Below are 20,535 nucleotides of genomic sequence, written 5' to 3' on the forward strand. Positions count from 1 at the left end.
GGCATTTGATTGTAAGGAATTCTAGGTCAGGTGAACAAAAGGATTTGAGTTCCTGTATGCTGTTAMGATCACACCACGACTCGTTAATCATAAGGCATACACCCCCGCCCTTCTTCTTACCAGAGAGATGTTTTTTGGCGCAATCTGTTGGCGCAATCTGTGAAGAAACCGGGTGGCTGTACCGACTTTGATAACGTATCCCGAGTGAGCCATGTTTCCGTGAAACAGAGAATATTACAATCTCTGATGTCTCTCTGGAAGGCAACCCTTGCTCGAATTTTGTCTACCTTGTTGTCAAGAGACTGGACATTGGCGAGTAGTATACTCGGGAGCGGTGAGCGATGTGCCCGTCTACGGAGCCTGACCAGAAGACCGCTCCGTCTGCCCCTACTGCGGCGCCGTTGTTTTGGGTCGCCTACTGGGATCCGATCCATTGTCCTGGGTGGTGGTCGAAACAGAGGATCCACTTCGGGAAAGTCGTATTCCTGGTCGTAATGTTGGTTGACGTTGCTCTTGTATACAATAGTTCCTCCCAGCTGTATGTAATAAGACTTAAGATATCTTGGGGTAACAGTGTAAGAATTAATGCATAAAAAAACTAAATACATAGTTTCCTAAGAACGCGAAGCGAGGCGACCATCTCTGTCGGCGCCATCACGAGATTACCTTCAGTCTGTTTGTTCAAATGTGGCTAGAGGTTTATAAGCATGTCGGGTTGAGATGGCATTCAAATAAAAAAGACACCCACACACACCATTTAGCTGTCAGTCAGTCAGACAGACAGAGGTATGCTCCACCCCCACTACCCAGTAGTGGAGACGCCAATCAAATCTCATCTGCTGATCATCATTTTATCAGTGTAGCCATCTGTCCATCAGCTAATTGTGTCTCTTTCCCTCTCCCCCCATTAGGAAGAAAGAAATATGTTCATGTTCATCCGCTGACATGCAGTGTACCTATTAGCTGCAATACTGAAATGTGCAGTAAGATAATGTCTATTACTTTTTTCCCCCCTTCTTTCTTTCTTTCTTTCTTTCTTTCTTTCTTTCTTTCTTTCTTTCTTTCTTTCTTTCTTTCTTTCTTTCTTTCTTTCTTTCTTTCTTTCTTTCTTTCTTTCTTTCTTTCTTTCTTTCTTTCTTTCTTTCTTTCTTTCTTTCTCTCTCTCTCTCTCTCTCTCTCTCTCTTTCTCTCTCTCTCTCTTCTCGCTCTCTCTCTGAGCAGCAGTGGAGACCCAGAGCACCAGCTCTGAGGAGATGGTGCCCAGTTCACCCTCTCCGCCCCCTCCTCCCCGCATCTACAAGCCCTGTTTCGTGTGCCAGGACAAGTCCTCTGGCTACCACTACGGGGTCAGCTCCTGTGAGGGTTGCAAGGTGAGACACATCAAAACAGAGAGACACAATATACCCAGTCATAAGTGCCTTCACAAAGTATTCATGGTATTCATACCCCGCCATATTTTGTTGTGTTACAGTCTGAATTAATTATTTTCTCTCTCTGACCCATCTACACAGACTACCCCATAATAACAAGGTTAAAACAWTTTTTTGACATTTTTGKAAATGTATTGAAAATGAAATATAGAAATGTCTCAATTAGATAAGTATTCACATCCCTTTCCTATGACACTCCAAATTGAGCTCAGGTGCATCCAATTTCCTTTGATCACCCTTGAAATGTCGCTACAACTTGATTGGAGTCCACCTGTGACCAATTCAAACGTTTGGACATGATTTAGAAAGAAACACACCTGTCTATATAAGGTCCCACAGTTGACAGTGCATGTCAGGAACGCAGATGAACAGGAGTGGCATTGGCGAGATGAGGAAGCGCTAGCTGAGGTTGCAGGGGCATGGGTTCAAGAAGATGGTGGACAAGGGCAAAAGGAAAAAACTGGGACATATTATGAATAAATATGGAGTGGGGGATTGTACAAACCTTCTGGAAGACTTGCTGAAGGAGAAGATGGTGGACAAGGGAAACAGAAGAAAAGTGAAATATGTCCTGAGTGAATATGAAATGGAGGATTGCACAGAACTTCTGGAAGAGCTAGAAAAGGAAATTGAACATGACAAGAGTGAGGGTGAATCAATTGCGGTGGCAGGTGTAGTGACGACAGCCAAGAATGAGTTGAGTTGAGGAAGATTGGTGACAAGTGTAAAAAGAGGGATACATGCGATAGTAGCTCGGAGATGGAACCTGACGGGACTGTGGACGAAGTACCCATGGTGAGGACTGCCGAGTTCGGGCCTCGTTCCAAGGATATAAAGGATGATTCTGGCTCAGTGGGAGTGAGATTGGTGGAGAGAGTGAATCCTTGCAGTTTGGTTGAAGAGTGGAAGACAGTGATAAAGGAAAATGGAATAAAAAGGGTGAAAGTTGTTAATGAGTATAGGTTTTTGGTTGGAGTAAGGTTCACTAACAATTGATTTTTGGGAGATCCGTTTGAAGTATCAAGGTGGAATRGGTCAGAGTGACCAGAAGTGTTTTTGTTTTGGTTTCTTGTGTGTCAAAAGAGCAGAAGGAAAAGGTATTAAGGATCGACAAACTACCGAGTTATGAAGTGGAGAGTTTTGATTTTTGTAGCAGAGCACCGTTAAAAGGTGTCGACTCTGGCATCACGTTGGATGTGGAGGCCTCGTGGTTTACGAGTAGCATACAGGAGTAGTTGGAGCACGCCGGCTGAACGGTGTAGTGAATGGGGAAAAGAAGAAAGTCTGTCGGTATTATTGATGTTTGACGAAGAGTATCTCCCTTCACATGTGAAGTTGGGATATGTGCAGTGAGAGCTTCTGTGTCCAAGCCGTTGTTTTGTATCAAGTGTGTGCCGAAGGAATGTTGTTGAAGAATCTGAGGGTGTACGATGTTGTAATTGTGATGCAACCATGTTCCCAATTCCCGGAGCCCGGTTAGGGTAAAGGAGTATGAAGTGGTAAGGGTCAGGTCTATACAGCAGGTCTCCTACACGAAGGCACGTGAAATAGTTGAATGAGCGAGGMGAGCTGAAGATATGGCGGTGGACGCTCTGCAGACTGTGGAGATTCAGAGTGTTGTTCAACAGTTGAGGGAAACTGATATGCTGATTGTGAAGAAGGTAGGGTTCATGGTGTTTATCAGAGATGTGGTTAATTGTACTGCACAAACAAACAAACAAAAGAAGAAACTGAACATAATAGTATCTGTGGCTGAAAGGTTTTTGGGGTTTCCAGGACTTCACTACCATAACATTGCAAAGAATACTATCTGAAGATGCTCTTCCTTCTCAGACCCCAGAGCCTGTAGGGATGGGCATTGGCAGTTGAATCTGGAGTACATTGAGTTTTGTATTGTTTATTTTGTTAATTATTTGGGCTGATATACAGCCAAAACAGTAGGTGGTGGCATGCAGCTACAGTATTTGTTTGCGGGCGGCAATGATATCAAAGAAGACCCCGCACAGTAAGTGGTAGCAATACACCAATAGTTGTAGTCTGCCATAAAACTTCAAGGAAGAAGAAGTGCATGTCAGAGTAGAAACTATACCATGAAGTCCAAGGAACTGTCTGTAGATCACAGAGATAGTTATGATGAGGCATAGATCTGGGGAAGGGTATACAACTATTTCTAAAGTGTTGAAAGTTTCAAAGAGAACAGTGGTCTCCATCATTGGAAAARTAAAAYAAATATGGAACTACCCAGACTCTGCCTATGCCTAGAGCTGGCCTTCTGACCAAARTGAATAACCGGGTAAGAAGAACCTTGGTCAGGGAGGTGACCAAGAACCCAATGACCACTCTGACAGAACTACAGAGTTCCTTGGCTGAGATGGGAGAACCTGCCAGACGGACAATTATCTAAAGCACTTCACCAATCTAGGCTTATGGGAGAGTGGCCAGACGGAAGCCATTCCTGAGAAGAAAGCACACGACAGCACGCCTGGCGTTAGCAAATAGGCAAGTGAAAGACTCTGAGAGCATAAAGCAAAAGATTCTGMGGTCTGAGACCAAAATGGAACTCTTTGGCCTGAATGCAAAGTGCTATGTCTGGAGAAAACCAGGCTCATCACCTGTCTAACACCATCTCTACCATCAAGCATGGTGGCGGCAGCATCATGCTACGGGGATGCTTTTCAGCGTCAAGGATTGGGTGACTGGTAAGGATGGAGGGAACAATGAATGAAGTCAAATACAGGCCAAGTCTTGATGAGAACCTGCTTCAGAGTGCAAACAACCTTAGACTGGGGCGAAGATTTACATTCCAACAGGACAATCGACCCCAAGTGTACAGCCAAAGCAATTCTGTAATGGCTTCAGAACAAGAATTGGAAAGTCCTTGAGTGGCCCAGCCAAAGCCCAAACTTGAATCCCATTGAAAATTGGTGGATCGACTTGAAGATGTCTGGTCACTGTCGCTCCCCATCTACCTTAACAGAGCTTGAGGGAAATCTGCAAGGAAAATTGGGAGGAAATCCCCTAATCCAGATGTGCAAAGTTGATACAGACATACCCAAGACGATTCAAAGCTGTAATCACTGCTAAAGGGGCTTCTACAAGTATTGACTCAGTGGTGTAAATAGTTGTGTAAGTGAGATATTTCTGTATTTCATTTTCAATAAATTTGATACAATTTCTATTGTGTATTGTGTGTAGAGATAGGTGCGGGGGAAAAAACAATGAAATGCACTTTGAATTCCGGGTGTAACACAACAAAATGTGGAATAAGTCAAGGGGTGTGATTGCTTCTGAAGGTTCTGGACACAGACAGGATGTGTAACACAAGCAAATACATGACATATACAGAAAATGCATCCACAGACAAACAAGCCAGAAAGTCAGACTGGGGCAAACAGACAGTCTACCATCAGTTTTTCCATGCAGTTTATCCCTATTCTGAGACGTTACACGATGTAAAGACGCTTGTGCTGTCCTCTGGTCGAATCTTTATCTACGGGCATGGGCTGAAATAACCCCCTGTGGCCATGTAGGGAGACATATTCCATCTATGCTCCAGACATATGGTCTTGTGACCATTAAGAATGTTTTAATGCCTGATTTCTCTCTCTTTTACTCTCTCTTGGTCTGTTGGTTTCTCTCTGTCTCTCTCCCCCTCGGTCTCTCTCTCTCTCTCTTCTCTCTCTCAGGGATTCTTCCGGCGCAGTATTCAGAAGAACATGGTGTATACCTGCCACCGAGACAAGAACTGTCAGATCAACAAGGTGACCCGTAATCGCTGTCAGTACTGCCGGCTGCAAAAGTGCTTTGAGGTTGGCATGTCCAAAGAAGGTGAGTAACAGTGCCTCAGAGGGATGCCATTACAACCAGTTGTGTCCAGTTTGCCTGCTGGGTATGTTGTGCTCAAATGTAAAGGTGTAAGGAGATCAGAGACTGTTTGAATACAGAGAGGTTGTGAGAGTGATTGGGTGGCAAAGAATTTGTAAAGGGATCTCACTACAGTTTATGTCTGTAAGTGTGTGTATTGGGATAGCTAGGGTTTACACTGAAATCACAATATGGCCCCTATAAATGGATATTATAGGGGCCATATTGAGACTTGAGATGAAGGAACGAGTGGGAAGGTGTGAAGCATGAGGGATGTGTTGCGCTGTCATTCATCAACAAAAGACACCAACAAGCACCACCAATACACCACTTTCCCTTACTCTCTCACTTATCGTCGCTCGCTCTTCTGCCATGCAGCGGTGCGTAATGACAGGAACAAGAAGAAGAAGGATGTGAAGGAGGAGGTGGTGTTGCCGGAGAGCTATGAGCTCAGTGGAGAACTGGAGGAGCTGGTCAACAAAGTCAGCAAGGCCCACAAAGACACCTTCCCCTCACTCGTCCAGCTGGGCAAATACACTACAGTGAGTCAAGTACAGACACACACGCACACGCACACACACGCACACACGAATCTCAGCCCTCTCTCTCTCTGTGTCTCTCCTGTGTTCCAGAACTCCAGTGCAGACCACCGTGTACAGTTAGATCTGGGGCTGTGGGATAAGTTCAGTGAACTTTCCACCAAGTGCATCATCAAAATAGTGGAGTTTGCCAAGCGCCTGCCAGGCTTCACCACCCTCACCATCGCTGACCAGATCACACTCCTCAAATCAGCCTGTCTGGACATACTGGTACCTGAACACCTCTCTCCCTCCACCTCCACTCTGTCTGTACTCTCTCCATTACTGCTCTCTCCCTCCACCTCCACTCTGTCTGTACTCCTCTCTCCCTCACTGCTCTCTCCCTCCACCTCCACTCTGTCTGTACTCTCTCCATTACTGCTCTCTCCCTCCACCTCCACTCTGTCTGTACTCCTCTCTCCCTCACTGCTTTCTCCCTCCACCTTCACTCTGTCTGTACTCCTCTCTCCCTCACTGTTCTCTCCCTCCATTTTCACTCTTCTCCCCCTCACTACAACCTATCTACTTCTCTCTTTCCCTCACAATGCTCTATCCATACTCCTCTTTCCCTTAACACACTATCAACATGTCACTATCCTCAATCCTCTGTCACTCCCTACAATTTACACACCCCCTCTTCCTCACCCTCCCTTTTCATCATCTTTGTTGTCATTATTCCCCTAACCTCTCCATCCTCTCCTCTCAGATGCTGAGGATCTGTACTCGCTACACTCCGGAGCAGGACACAATGACCTTCTCCGATGGGCTGACCCTGAACCGGACCCAGATGCACAACGCAGGCTTTGGCCCTCTCACAGAACTGGTGTTTGCCTTTGCTGGCCAGCTGCTGCCTCTGGAGATGGACGACACAGAAACCGGCCTCCTCAGCGCCATCTGCTTGATCTGTGGAGGTACTGCTGTTAGTGTGTGTTTGTGTGTGCACGCACGTCTCAATAATAATGTGTGACCATTTAGGTGGCATATGCTCCTAAACATTTTGCTGTGAGACCTTGAATTTTTATTTGGGAGAACCAATGCGCCTAGATAATTGTTGTAATGATGTCGCTCTACCGTTGTTTCCGAATGCCCTAGAGAAAAAAGCGAACACATATTCATTAGCATCATGGTTGTACCATTACTACAGCGAAAACGTCTTGTTTCTTCGCATTTTACATTCATTTGCTTACACTTTGTTCAGCCCTGTTACCTCATTAGCTATCTGGTTAGCTAACAACCTGGTAACTTTACTAGTAGGCTATATCTGAACATTTGGGGGCACAGAAAGAAAGTTACAGGGATAGCTTCTTCAGGAGATCAATGATGATAGCAATGAATGAGTGACTATTCTCTTGCATCTACAATTTTCGATGTAATCTCAGTAGGAAAATTACTCTTTTACACAATTTATAAACCTAACATTCTACAAACGACTTTGTAATTTCAATGACAGGTAATTGTATCAACATTTTAGCATTTTTTAACACACATTTATTTACAGGGTTACATATTAGTTTCTAGGGAACAGTGTCAGAAGCAGCTAGAATACAGTACATATAGGCCCAGTATAGGCTATATCTCAATTGGTGCTCCTACATTTGATGTTGTGCTCCTAACTTTTATAAGTTGGGAGCACTAGCGCTACCAAWTAATCATTTGAATTTAGAGCCCTGACTCAATATACTAAGTACAATACACTTAGCAGACTCTTGCCTCTTCTATTTGCATTCCTTTTTTAAAATCTCCCTGACCCTATGTCATTGGCTGCTGACTCTTTTTATACCCATCATTGGCTCTCCCCCTTCCTGACCCAGTGTGATTGGCTCTCTCCCTCAGACCGTATGGACCTGGAGGAGCCCCAGAAGGTGGACAAGCTACAGGAACCCCTCCTGGAGGCCCTGAAAATCTACGCCCGCCGCAGACGCCCCAACAAGCCCCACATGTTCCCCCGCATGCTGATGAAGGTCACCGACCTCAGGGGCATCAGCACCAAGGGTCAGTACAGATAAGGATGTAGTACACAGTACAGATATATAGCACAGCCTAGGTCTTTATTCATAACACAGGCTATACTAACACAATACTGACACATAGATCAATATGCATATATAGTAAAGCCTCAGACTCCTGCATTCAATCAGTATTGATAGAGACATAGCACTCCAAATAATTAACAATGAATAACTGATTGTAAAGCACTCTGGATAAGTCTGCTAAATGGCTAAAGTGTCAATGTGAATGTAAACTTATGTTTATGTGTGTACTGTAGGTGCTGAGAGAGCCATCACTCTGAAGATGGAGATCCCAGGCCCCATGCCTCCTCTGATCAGGGAGATGCTGGAGAACCCTGAGGCCTTTGAGGACAGCAGCGACTCTGGGGACAGCGCCTCCGCCCCCCCTGCCATCCAAGCCATCAAGAAAGAGAGGGAGGAGGAGAAGAGCCTCGAGGAGGAAGATGAGGATGAGGAGGACGAGTGGGGGGACGAGGAGAGGGAGAGGGGGGCGGACAGCGATGGGGAGCCCTGGGGGYAGGCTGCAGCGGCAGAAGCGGGGTCCCAGAAAGGGGCAACTGGGAGATCCCAGTGAGAGTGACATAGTGATGCACTCTGACCCATACTCATCACCTCCTGCTCCACCACCCTCAGACAGACCAACACTCCCTGTCCTATCCTTACAAGCGCACCAAGTCATCTCCCCACATTAGCAGCCCATCCTATAACAAGGGTCTACTCCAAGACCTAGCACTCACCTCTGCTGTTACACCTGTTAAACTACCCCCCACACCCCTATACACACACAAACAAACACACACACACACACACACACCACACAAACACACACACACACACACACACACACACACACACACACACACACACCACACACACACACACACACACACACACACACACACACACACACACACCACACATATATATAATACATTTACACATATACATGCTGTATACCCATAAGAATTTCCCCTTTGCTCTAGATAGACAGTAAAGTAAAGGCTCTATTAGTGAACCTACTCTGTCACTCCAGGATGAAACTGGCCCTCTCTACAAGGATCAGTTTCAGGAACTGTCTACAGAACAGTTTCAAGAACTGTCTACAGGATCAGTTTCAGGAACTGTCTACAGAACAGTTTCAGGGAACTGTCTACAGGAACAGTTCAGGAACTGTTTACAGGATCAGTTTTCAGGAACTGTCTACAGGAACAGTTTCAGGAACTGTCTACAGAACAGTTTCGAGGAACTGTCTACAGAACAAGTTCAGGAAACTGTCTACAGAAACAGTTTCAGGAAACTGTCTACAGGAACAGTTTCAGGAACTGTCTACAGGAACAGTTTCAGAACTGCTACAGGAACAGGGTTCAGGATCTTCTACAGGATCAGTTTCAGGAACTGGTTACAGGAATCAGTTTCAGGAACTGTCTACAGGAACAGTTTCAGGAACTGTGTACAGGAATAGTTTCTTGGGGCAGCAGGTAGCCTAGTGGTTAGAGCGTTCGGCCAGTAACCGCAAGGTTGCTATATCGAATCCCTGAGCTCACAAGGTAAAAATCTGTCGTTCTGCCCCTGAACAAGGCAGTTAACCCACTGTTCCTAGGCCGTCATTGTAAATAAGAATTTGTTCTTAACTGACTTGCCAAGTTAAATAAAGGTTAAATAAATAAATAAAATGAAAACAGGTGGAACATAGTAGTCTGGAAGAGAAGAGAGAGAAAAACAAGCACTAAATCTCAGAGTTGGGACAAGGGCCACGAGAGATCACTGTGCCAACCATAAGACTGACCATATGCTACTTTACAATGCTGTCTCCACACAAAGAGAAACACAGGAGATCCTCATCTGAATGGCAGCAGCTTGGAGTGGTGGACCATATGAAATGCACTCCCCCACTTTCCTTAAGGGCTACTCGGAGTGCAAGAGCGATGACGAAATGACAACTGCAACAACCAAACTCTTATTGTGAAAACCATTTGCCACAAATGCCTTTTGAGAATAGTTTTTTGACATTTTTGTCATTCATGTTTTTCTATTGTATGATTTTCCCCCAAATAACATTCATATTTGAACATATATTCATGTGTATTACTATGCATTTTTCTCTGTTATTGTTGTCTCGTTTATGCTTCAGTCGTGCTCATTTTTGACGAGCAATATCAAACTAGCGATAGTTTGGAAAGTTGGAAACTCAACTTACAAACTGGCAACTCTCTTCTGATCTTTACATCGTCTGTGCTTGTGACTTCACTCATTGGGACAGAGCTTATTATAGATCTCTGCTCGATGAGAAACAAAAAKAAGGATTTGACCAATGGACTATGGCACATTGCAAGCTATAGTTGTGAGCTACACATATACTTAACACACAAACACACTCCTTTAACCTCTATAAATGTGTGCAGGGTCAATTTTATACAATTTAATGCCAATGCTTTGACTCAGGGTGATTCTAGAGATGGACAAAATCTCACCAGCGTGAATGTTCAAGACAATTACAACAAGGAAGTGTGGGGTAGCACCGACGGTTCCCCACTCTCCCCGTTTTCTTCATCAACAAGCCATTCTACAGGGATCTGAATGTGAAATAGAACTAATTTAGTTGTAATTTCCCTTTGTTCTCAGTGGAATGCCATGCAGTCTACCAGAGGGATCAGATATCTGGGTGGGCAGAATCCAGCACATACAGTTGAGGTCGGAAGTTTACTTACACCTTAGCCAAATACATTTCAACTCCGTTTTTCACAATTCCTGACATTTAGTCCCAGTAAAAATTACCTATCTTAGGTCAGTTAGGATCACCACTTTATTTTAAGAATGTGAAATGTCAAAATAATAGTAGAGAGAATGATTTATTTCAACTTGTATTTCCTTCATCACATTCCCAGTGGGTCAGAAGTAACATACACTCAATTAGTATTTGGTAGCATTGCCTTTCAATTGTTTAACTTGGGTCAAACATTTCGGGTAGCCTTCCATAAGCTTCCCACAATAAGTTGGGTGAATTTGGCCAATTCCTCCTGACAGAGCTGGTGTAACTGAGTCAGGTTTGTGGGCCTCCTTGCTCGCACACGCTTTTTCAGTTCTGCCCATAAATGTTCTATAGTATTGAGGTCAGGGCTTTGTGATGGCCACTCCAATACCTTGACTTTGTTGTCCTTAAGCAATATTGCCACAACTTTGGAAGTATGCTTGGGGTCATTGTCCATTTGGAAGACCCATTTGCGACCAAGCTTTAACTTCCTGACTGATGTCTTGAGATGTTGCTTCAATATATCCACATAATTTTCCTGCCTCATGACGCCATCTATTTTGTGAAGTGCACCGGTCTCTCCTGCAGCAAAGCAACCCCACAACATGATGCTGCCACCCCCGTGCTTCACGGTTGGGATGGTTTTCTTCAGCTTGAAAGACTCCCCCTTTTTCTTCGAAACATAACAATGGTCATTATGGCCAAACAGTTCCATTTTTGTTTCATCAGACCAGAGGACATTTCTCCAAAGAGTATGATCTTTGTCCCCATGTGCAGTTGCAAACCGTAGTCTGGCTTTTTATTGCAGTTTAGGAGCAGTGGCTTCTTCCTTGCTGAGCAGCCTTTCAGGTTATGTCGATTTAGGACTCGTTTGACTGTGGATATAGATACTTTTGTACCTGTTTCCTCCAGCATCTTCACAAGGTCCTTTGCTGTTATTCTGGGATTAATTTATACTTTTCGCACCAAAGTACGTTCATCTCTAGGAGACAGAACGCGTCTCCTTCCTGAGCAGTATGACGGCTATGTGGTCCCATGGTGTTTATACTTGCGTGCTATTGTTAGTACAGATGAACGTGGTACCTTCAGGTGTTTGGAAATTGTTCCCAAGGATGAACCAGACTTATGGAGATCTACAATTTTTTTTTCTGAGGTCTTGGCTGATTTCTTTTGATTTTCCCATGATGTCAAGCAAAGAGGCACTGAGTTTGAAGGTAGGCCTTGAAATACTTCCACAGGTACACCTCCAATTGACTCAAATGATGTCAATTAGCCTATCAGAAGCTTCTAAAGCCATGACATCATTTTCTGGAATTTTCCAAGCTGTTTCAAGGCACAGTCAACTTAGTGTATGTAAACTTCTGACCCACTGGAATTGTGACACAGTGAATTATAAGTGAAATTATCTGTCTGTAAACAWTTGTTGGAAAAATTACTTGTGTCATGCACAAAGTAGATGTCCTAACCGACTTATCAAAACTATAGTTTGTTAACAATACATTTGTGTAGTGGTTMAAAAACTAGTTTTAATGATTCCAACCTAACTGTATGTAAACTTCCGACTTCAACTGTAGCTGATATCTGTGATTCTGAAACTAGCCGTCTGCTCCGAGCCATAGCCGCGGGAAGTAGGTGTGCTGAGGGTGCTGCAGCACCCCCTGAAAAATCATCACCACTCCTCCACCTCCAAACATCTTCCCACGGCTATGCTCCCAGCCCCAAGCCATGGCTGAGGTGGTGTGTTGATAACAGTACAGCACATTGAAAGTAAGCCATAATGAGCGGTGTTATGAGTCAGAATACATGGACTAGATCACTAACACAGGACCAGTTCAGTCTTAGGTCCATTCATTCAATTCAACAACTCATGTATATGCCATAGTTACACATATCATTGATGTCAATGAAGTCTCACCCTCATACATTGATGATCTCGTAGATMAATAGGCAATATTGGAATTATATGAAAAGCCATGAATCAGGAAATGAATGTGTCTGCGGTATGTAGATGTATTTGTGTGTCGGTGTGTGTGTTCAATCCAAATGACGGTTAAGATTTTAAGTTGCAGTTTCTTTTCATTTTTCATGTGTCTCTCTGTGTGTGTTTCTTGCTACTTGTGTAACATAATTTAGTGTTTTATGCTTGTTCTACCATAGAGTAGATGAGATACTATTTTGGAAACTGTSTACATACATAAACTGGGTTCTAGGACTTTTAGTCCCTAGTTCTGTCTAATAACATTCACAGAGCCATATGGTTGATTTCATCACTCCAGTCATTTTTCTTAATTATGTTATTTTACTTTTATGCTTTACAGATTAATTTGAAATGTAGATAAATTAGTCCTTTTAGAATGACTGCATTTAATTATCAAAAAGTCCACAAGTGAGATATTCCACCCAGTTCCTCTATAAACATATCTTCTTGCCCCAATGATGACTGTACACAATCTGACTTTAATAAAGGAGCAGGGTATTTATGCTCATAATGTCTCAAACTCCACAACTACAGTGTATTCAGATTGCACACCGTCGGCACAGTGCTGTTGGTCTCTTAGCTATGGCCAACAGGCACAGCAGTGTGTGGACTTGTAAAAGTCTGTGGTTGTAAAGCATTAACATGGACCTCAGGCTGAGTAAGACTTCCAGGGTAAGGAATGGATTTGGAGTTAATCCCCAGTGTGCATTGAGACCATTAGTTATTCTGAAAGAGTGATTTACACCTTCATGTCAGCATCCACTGCACAGGCCTACATCTTACTCAGTACTCAGCCAGGACATCTTGGAGTAAGGGGAGAATTTGCCTATGTAGTCACACCCTGATGCATAAACCTCAACCCTCACTGCAGCACAGTTCACATAGCCACTCTAGTGAGAAATCTGATAGCACTTGTTTAAAACAAAAGCCATATTTAGTGTGTGTAGGCTATTTATGTAGGTGTATGTGTGCGTGTTTGTGGCCTCAGAATGCTACAGAGGACCCTGTCACTAGCTAGGTTTCCATCCAATTGGCAACAGATTTCCATGTGAATATTCTAAAATCCGCATAAAAACTATATGCACATTTTCCAACCAGAGATGTGTTTCCATCAAATTGACTTGCAGATAACAGTCTGTGCGCACATAAAAATAACTTGCACAGTTACATTTCCATGTACCGAATAAAAAATACAAGGTAAATGCGTTTCCATCGCATTTTCAACTCTACTGATGGCTTTGTAACAATACATCACGTGCGCCCTATCAAATCAATTTTTATTTGTCACATTTGTCACATACACATGTTTACCAGATGTTATTGCAGGTGTAGCGAAATGCCAACAGCTCGCAGATAAAGTGCGGGTATAGGCTACCTACATGATAAAAGCGAGATTATTTTTATAAATTTTGTCAAATCATCATGACGATCATCATGTCACCAGAATAAGACCCTCAATATTTATTGGAAAGGAGCATCAAACTCATCAGCGTGCACATTCACCACCCTGGGAAGTTCACCATCATTTATTTACTGCATGCTTTACCGAGTCGTAGTGGGATGAACACACAATATCATCGCGTGACTCAAAGTTTATTTCGATATGAAAGTTAATACTGTATATCAATATTCGGTCATGAAGGCATTTCCACCGCGTTTCCACCTTATCTAGCATATTTTGTTTTGTCAACATTTGGAAAGTTTACTGACAAATGTGCTGTTTCTATCAGTCCTGTTTGACAATTTTTATCCGACATGTACTGATTTAAGTATTTGTTCATTGTTTCCTTGTTATATAGTCAATGTTTTGTTTGAAGCTAAGCAGATGTAGCAAAGAACCATGGGGTTTGTGCATTTAGCAAGCACGATCAATATATTTGAAGAAAATAGGGCATATATTTTGGACAGAAACTTTTAAAAGACAGCTGAAATACAGTAGTGATTGTTTGATGGCAATGATAACCGAAAATAGATTGACCAAAGAAAAACAATTACACCAGTGTTATCATTGAGGAAGAATTTCAATTTTGCCAATTATTTGAAATGTGTGTGCTATTGTATTTTCGTTCCTTTTTACAGCTAGTAGTATTATCGTTAAGCTCTATCTTTTTAATGCTTGAGGATTGCTGGGTATTTTATGAGATAAAGAATTGCTTTTGAGAATGTACTATACTTGTCTTAATTTTCTTATTTTTCTTATTGGTGTTCATAACTATAATATATCTTTCATTTTTCAATTTAATTTGAAAAACATTATGATTTTTTTGTACTCTAAATTCAGGGATTTCAAAATCTGTCTATGATTTGTATTTCTGTTTGTGTAAAAACATGAAATCCCCAGTTTGTGTGTGTATGCTCTTGTGAGATAAAATATACTGGTAGTTTGTTTTTCTGTTGTTACATATCGGCTGTCCCTTATCAAAGTTTCTCAAAACAACGCTTTGTTTCGCCTGTCTTTGTTGTCCCTTAAAAAAAATGTTTTTGTCATTAAGGCAGTTGTCATTTCTTGTACGTTTGGATGCTGTTGTTAATATTTTGATTTTATAAAGAAACGTATCTTTTATATGTGTGTGTTCATTTGTATTACATGTGTACTGTATCATCATGTCATTAGCATCAATACAGATGCATACCTGGTCAAAACACACAGGGGGGCGATGTAGATCTACCATAGTACCACTCCTACTCTATTGGGAATGAATGGGGCAACATTAGCATGTTCCTTGTGGCTGGCTCATCATTGCCCAAGAAAGGAAGTTAGGCTAGCAAGCTCTGAGTAGCGCAGCAGTCTAAGACACTGCATCTCAGTGCTAGAGATGTCACTACAGACCCTGGTTCGATCCTGGTTCAATCCTGGGCTGTATCACAACCGGCTGTGATCAGGACTTCCATAGGGTGGCGCACAATTGGCCCAGCATCATCCGGGTTAGGGGAGAACAAATACTTATTTACAATGACTTCCCTAGTTTAAAAAAAAATGGTCATAATCAGACTACTAAAAAACTATTGATTTAGAACCACGGAGCATTACCGCAAGTCACGAAGAAAACAGGAGCTGCCTCCGCTATTCTAGAACCATTTCAACTACAACATTTAAACATGATCAAATCACCTATGCTTAGTCTAATACACTGACAACTAAAAGATACCAAAAACAATTTAGTCCAATCAAAGTAAGGTAAATATCATGTGGCTGTCCATGGTTCTGATTTCTGTGTGTGTCACGTTTGCTCCCGCTCCCCCCACCCTCCCTGGAGCTCGAAGACGCCAGGCTCCCCAGCATTACGCKCTCCTGCCACTATCAGTAGGCACACCTGCTTTTCCTCGTCATGCGCATCAGTGTATTATTGGACTCACATGGACTCAATCACCTGTTTATTACTTCCCCAATATTTGTCAGTTCCCCATCTCTGTTCCCCGCTGCTGCATTGATTGTCGTCTGTCTTTGTATACCCGTGTGCTGACGCTGTTCCTGTCTTGTTCCATGTCTGTTCCTAATTAAATGTTGACTCCCAGTACCTGCTTCTTTTCTCCAGTGTCATTCTTACAGTGTGGGTGTGTGTTGTGTGTGTGTGTGTGTGTGTGTGGTGTTGTGTGTGTGTGTGTGTGTGTGTGTGTGTGTGTGTGTGTGTGTGTGTGTTGTGTGTGTGTGTGTGTGTGTGTTGTGTGTGTGTGTGTGTGGTGAGTGCGTGGTTTGTTCATGCAAGTAGAAAAAAAACATATTTGTAGAGAAACACCAATGCCATCCTCCTCTCTTTCATGTTGCCGAAACGGTCAACTTACCTGTCATGGAGTACACGCTTTTAGTTTTTGTTGTCCTAGGCTACCTGGCTAAAATGCTTGCACGCTAGCCTAACTTCCTTTCATGGGCAATGATTAGCCAGCTAGTTAACATTAGCCTTCTACATCTAGCTACATATTGAACTTCCATCCTCTCAGGCCAGAGGCACAATGTATGAATTTATGGTTGAATCAGAGTTGACGTTATAATCATTCGCCAGTATGGAAAATTAAGTKAAACCACAAGTACAAATCCCTATCTCCATCCATGGCTAATTTAGGAAAGGGCTGATAGCTAGCCACCGGAGGTCAGGACAATGACAAAACGAGATGCAACAATTACTTTTTTTTCTGTCAATTACGTTTTGCTTTCGATGTGATGTGATTTGTGTGAAGCCAAATCAAACTGGCTTCCCTTGGTGCGCCAGGACCATTCACAGTTGAGCGCAATCAGTTTAGTTCAAGACTGATTMGCTATTATTTTATAGTTTTTATCAAGGGAGGCCAAATGCTCGCTGGCTTCCCTTGCATTCAATGCTATGGGTGGCAACAATGTCATACTATTTTTGACCAGACAGCATCAGATACTGTAGATGGGCTACACATACAGAGACAGAGGGACGCTGTTTTGCTCGCTTGGATGTTTTCTCTGGTGAAATACATTCAGCCTCTTGTGAACTGAAGGAAAATTATGAAACACAGGTAATTTTTGGCATCCATGAATATACTCCACTGCACTGTTCAAATGCTGGCTACCCCAAAGTAAATTGATATTTTGCCAAAATTATATAACTACTCCTGTCTAAATAAAATCATTCAAAATACTTTACCCGAGAGCATGAGGATCATTCGATTCTTTAAAATCGCTAGTGTGTAGGCCTGTGTCTATTTGGGAAGGCAATAGGCCTACCTGATTATTGAATTGTGTCTGTCAGTGAAAAGTATATACAATATGTGTGAAGATAATGTGTCTTGAGTATAATTTAAAATGTTGAGACAAGAAGAAGGGGAGGGGTGTCTGGCGAAGTTATGGTAAGTCACTCTCCAGAATGCACTCAGATGTCTCCCGCCAACTCTTGAACATTCATTGTTTCAGTTTGTGAATTGTTTGCCCTTTGATTGTTTATTTTGTTCAATTCCCCATTGCATATGTCACCAGTAGGCCTAGTAAATGTACCATTAATTGCCGTAATTTGGATTAAATTACTTTCTGTAAATGCATGTGTTAATTAATTCTCGAAGTGGAAACATTGCAAGAGTTCAACAACCTGCTACACTTGTGAGAAACAAGTTTTGCGTTTATTTCATAAACCATCATTTACAAATTGTTAACATTTTTTCATTGCCTTTTGTTGGCGTACTCCAATGCGAAAATGAGCATGGTTCTGCTTCTCTGTCCTGATAATTTGAGAGGGGTGCGTGCGCCTGAGCACCAGAAAGTAGCAGCTACCTGTCCTGCTGCACGCAAAATGTAGGAAAGTGCCCATCTTGGGATGTCTCATTTCTGTCACCAGAGACGAGTCCACCCAAGAATAAGCTGAGCTCTAGTAATCTCCATCTCACAACAGTCAAATCACACAGTTAGTTTTTTTTAACAAGCCGAATGATAGCTAGTTCCTCACAGTATTTGAAAATCTTTCCAACAACTCCTTCCGGCGTCATAATCACCAACTGGTGTGAAGCAAGATCATGATCTATGATAGCCTAGTCCAGTGAAATGTCATAAAAAACTCTAGATTAGTTTATACATTGCAAGTTCGCTAGCAACAGCTTCAGCCGGACCCAGTGATGATTTTGATACAATGTTGCACTTCACTAGCGATAGCACAAGTCAAGACAGATAGAAAGGGATGAAGACAGGCGGAATAGAGAGATGAATGTGATTGAAAGTAAATAAGTTTTAAAGTTTTAATGTCCCGTGCACAAGTACAGTGAAATAGCTTTCTTTAAGCTCCAAACCCAACATGCAGTAATCAAATATCAATGTAGCACTAAAAATAACATAGGTAGAACAAAAACAAACAAGAAAAAAAAAAAAGAAAATAAAAGATATCAACAGGAAAGTAAGAAGTTATTTATAGTGTCAGTTCCAATACCATAATTACAATTTGTAGGGATACTGGAGTGATAGAGGTAGATATGTTATAGGGGTAAGGTAACTAGGCATCAGGATATATGAAAACAGAGTAGCAGCAGCATAAATGATGATTAATTGTAAGTGTGTGCGTGCGTGTATGGAGTAAAGTATAAATGTATGTGCATGTTATGTGTGTGTTGGAGTGTTGGTGTACGTGAGTGTGTAGAGTCCTGTTAGTGTGCATAGAGACAGTGCAAAATTTTTTGTAAAATACAAGGGTTAACTCAAATAGTCTGTAAAGCCATTCTGTTAGCAATTTAGTAGTCTTATGCCTTGGGATAGCAGCTGTTCAAAGAGCCTATTGTGTCAGAGAGGTGGGGGAGAGGGGGTGGGGGGTTAGGAGAAAAAAAAAATTATGGTGGGATGCCCAATCCATGGAATTCCCAACATCAAATTCAACAGATGAACGTGCACCACACGCAGTTTCACTATACAGACTGGGAGTTCCCGCTTACGGTGAAGGTATAGAAGCTGAGTGTCAGGCAACCAATTGAAGGCCTGTTTTCCAAAGTGGGAAAATGAACGACACATAATTCTTGCTCTGCCCTTAAGACCAGGGGCCAAACAACTTTCACTGGGGACGGAGGGGACCTTTCTACGCCACCGTTTTAATCATTTGGAATGTGATACAAAACGAGGCAACGAGTGCTTTTAGGACCCATGTCGGAACGCCTCGGAGCGAAGTCGGGTAGGGCTGTTGGAAGTGTTTTCCCGCCGATAAAAAATATATATTATAATGTATGGCCCCCCCTCACTTCTAAAAAAGTTGGCGCCCCTGCTTAGACAATAGTATAAGTGAAGCAGGATGTCACTATGTTGAGAGACATAATGCATAGGGAATTTCAAGGCACAGTGTAAATGTTCAAATTAGAGTAGGTAAGGTGTTTCTGGCTATAGTCCGAAGGCTACTCAAGGCTCTAAGATGGCTAGCAAGGCTTTTGCCATGTCAAAATTCTGTTTCAGCGATGATCTGTGACGTGAATTTGTGGTGCTCAAGCAATAAACATGAAATGTGTGTAAATGACCGATTAAAGTGAACTGACTTTTATAGTAATGGTAATGAATGCCATATGCCCATGCTTACCATTCCTGAGAAGAAGAACGTAAAATTAACGAGAGTGCCAAAGGAGAAGAGAGAACGTCTGAATGTGGTGCTAAATAACATCACAAGAGAACTAAACAAGCTAAAAAGAATGAAGATGGACCATTTCCAGGGAATCCTAGCTATGGCAGCCCTGGGAAGATATTGAACAGACGACATGATAAACCATTAGTGAGAGTGGACGACGTTTCCTGGTGCGAACATCTGATGACAAATGATTTAAAGAAGGGACAGACATGCCGACACGAATCAGTGACTGACAGAACATTCACGAAGAGGAGAAGAGGAGAGGAGAGAGGCGGACATTCCAAACTTAAAGCCTGGCAAATTCAGCGATGGAAGGTAAGAAAAAACTAAAAACCCGCTGCTTCTAACTAAAGGAAACATTATGGTTCAAATGTTGACTGTGGTGTGTGTTCACTTCTGTAACTGCAGTATGTAGCCTAAAGTCGCCCACTATATTTTAACATTAGCTTTGCCGACTCTCACAACTGTGAGCCTCATTTGTGTTCTAAGACTGTTGGATACTGTTGGTTGATTTACTGCCTTTTGAATTGTCAACATCTACACATGTTTTTCAGTAATACCTGTAGAGTAAGCAGAGAGAACTAAAACCCTGTCACACGTTCTTGCACTTTTAATGAGAGATTGTTGGCTCATTGTTCTTTATCGCTTGAGCACAGCGCTTTACCTGTGTTTGCCAGGTCTCCTGGATTACACAGCCATTAAGTTGAGCTGCTGCTATCGTGTCTGGTGACGCGTTTAGCCTTAGAAGCTCTCAGTCTCGAGCTAACTGCTACGCTAACATAACGCTTTAGCTACCGTCGCTAATGTAACACTTCTGTAACTCTATGCTCATTCAACCAATCTTCATCTAAAAGTCAATAGGGAAACCTTGAGGGACTCCT

General features: G+C 42.5%; 1 protein-coding gene and 2 long non-coding RNA genes across 3 annotated transcripts in view; 2 read left to right on the forward strand and 1 right to left on the reverse strand.

The window, feature by feature from the left end:
• The window catches only part of LOC111970168 (retinoic acid receptor gamma-like), a 126,433-nt gene extending 117,887 nt beyond the window's left edge, over positions 1-8,546 (forward strand). The window contains exons 3-9 of the mRNA XM_023996714.2: positions 1,222-1,370; positions 5,117-5,258; positions 5,673-5,836; positions 5,927-6,103; positions 6,579-6,783; positions 7,706-7,864; positions 8,139-8,546. Of these exons, the coding sequence (XP_023852482.1) occupies positions 1,222-1,370; positions 5,117-5,258; positions 5,673-5,836; positions 5,927-6,103; positions 6,579-6,783; positions 7,706-7,864; positions 8,139-8,455 (1,313 nt within the window). The 3' untranslated portion in view covers positions 8,456-8,546. The remainder of the gene's footprint in view (positions 1-1,221; positions 1,371-5,116; positions 5,259-5,672; positions 5,837-5,926; positions 6,104-6,578; positions 6,784-7,705; positions 7,865-8,138) is intronic.
• Positions 8,547-9,068: 522 nt separating this feature from the next.
• Positions 9,069-9,347, reverse strand: LOC139028388 (uncharacterized). Its single transcript, XR_011480596.1, has 3 exons — positions 9,278-9,347; positions 9,180-9,227; positions 9,069-9,127 (listed from the first exon to the last, which is right to left on the reverse strand). It is a non-coding gene; the product is annotated as an uncharacterized lncRNA (long non-coding RNA).
• On the forward strand, positions 9,261-15,171 carry LOC139028387 (uncharacterized). Its single transcript, XR_011480595.1, has 2 exons — positions 9,261-12,660; positions 12,700-15,171. It is a non-coding gene; the product is annotated as an uncharacterized lncRNA (long non-coding RNA).
• Positions 15,172-20,535: the final 5,364 nt, after the last annotated feature.

Source organism: Salvelinus sp. IW2-2015, linkage group LG11, assembly GCF_002910315.2.
Source record: "Salvelinus sp. IW2-2015 linkage group LG11, ASM291031v2, whole genome shotgun sequence".
Taxonomy (NCBI): Eukaryota; Metazoa; Chordata; class Actinopteri; order Salmoniformes; family Salmonidae; genus Salvelinus; species Salvelinus sp. IW2-2015.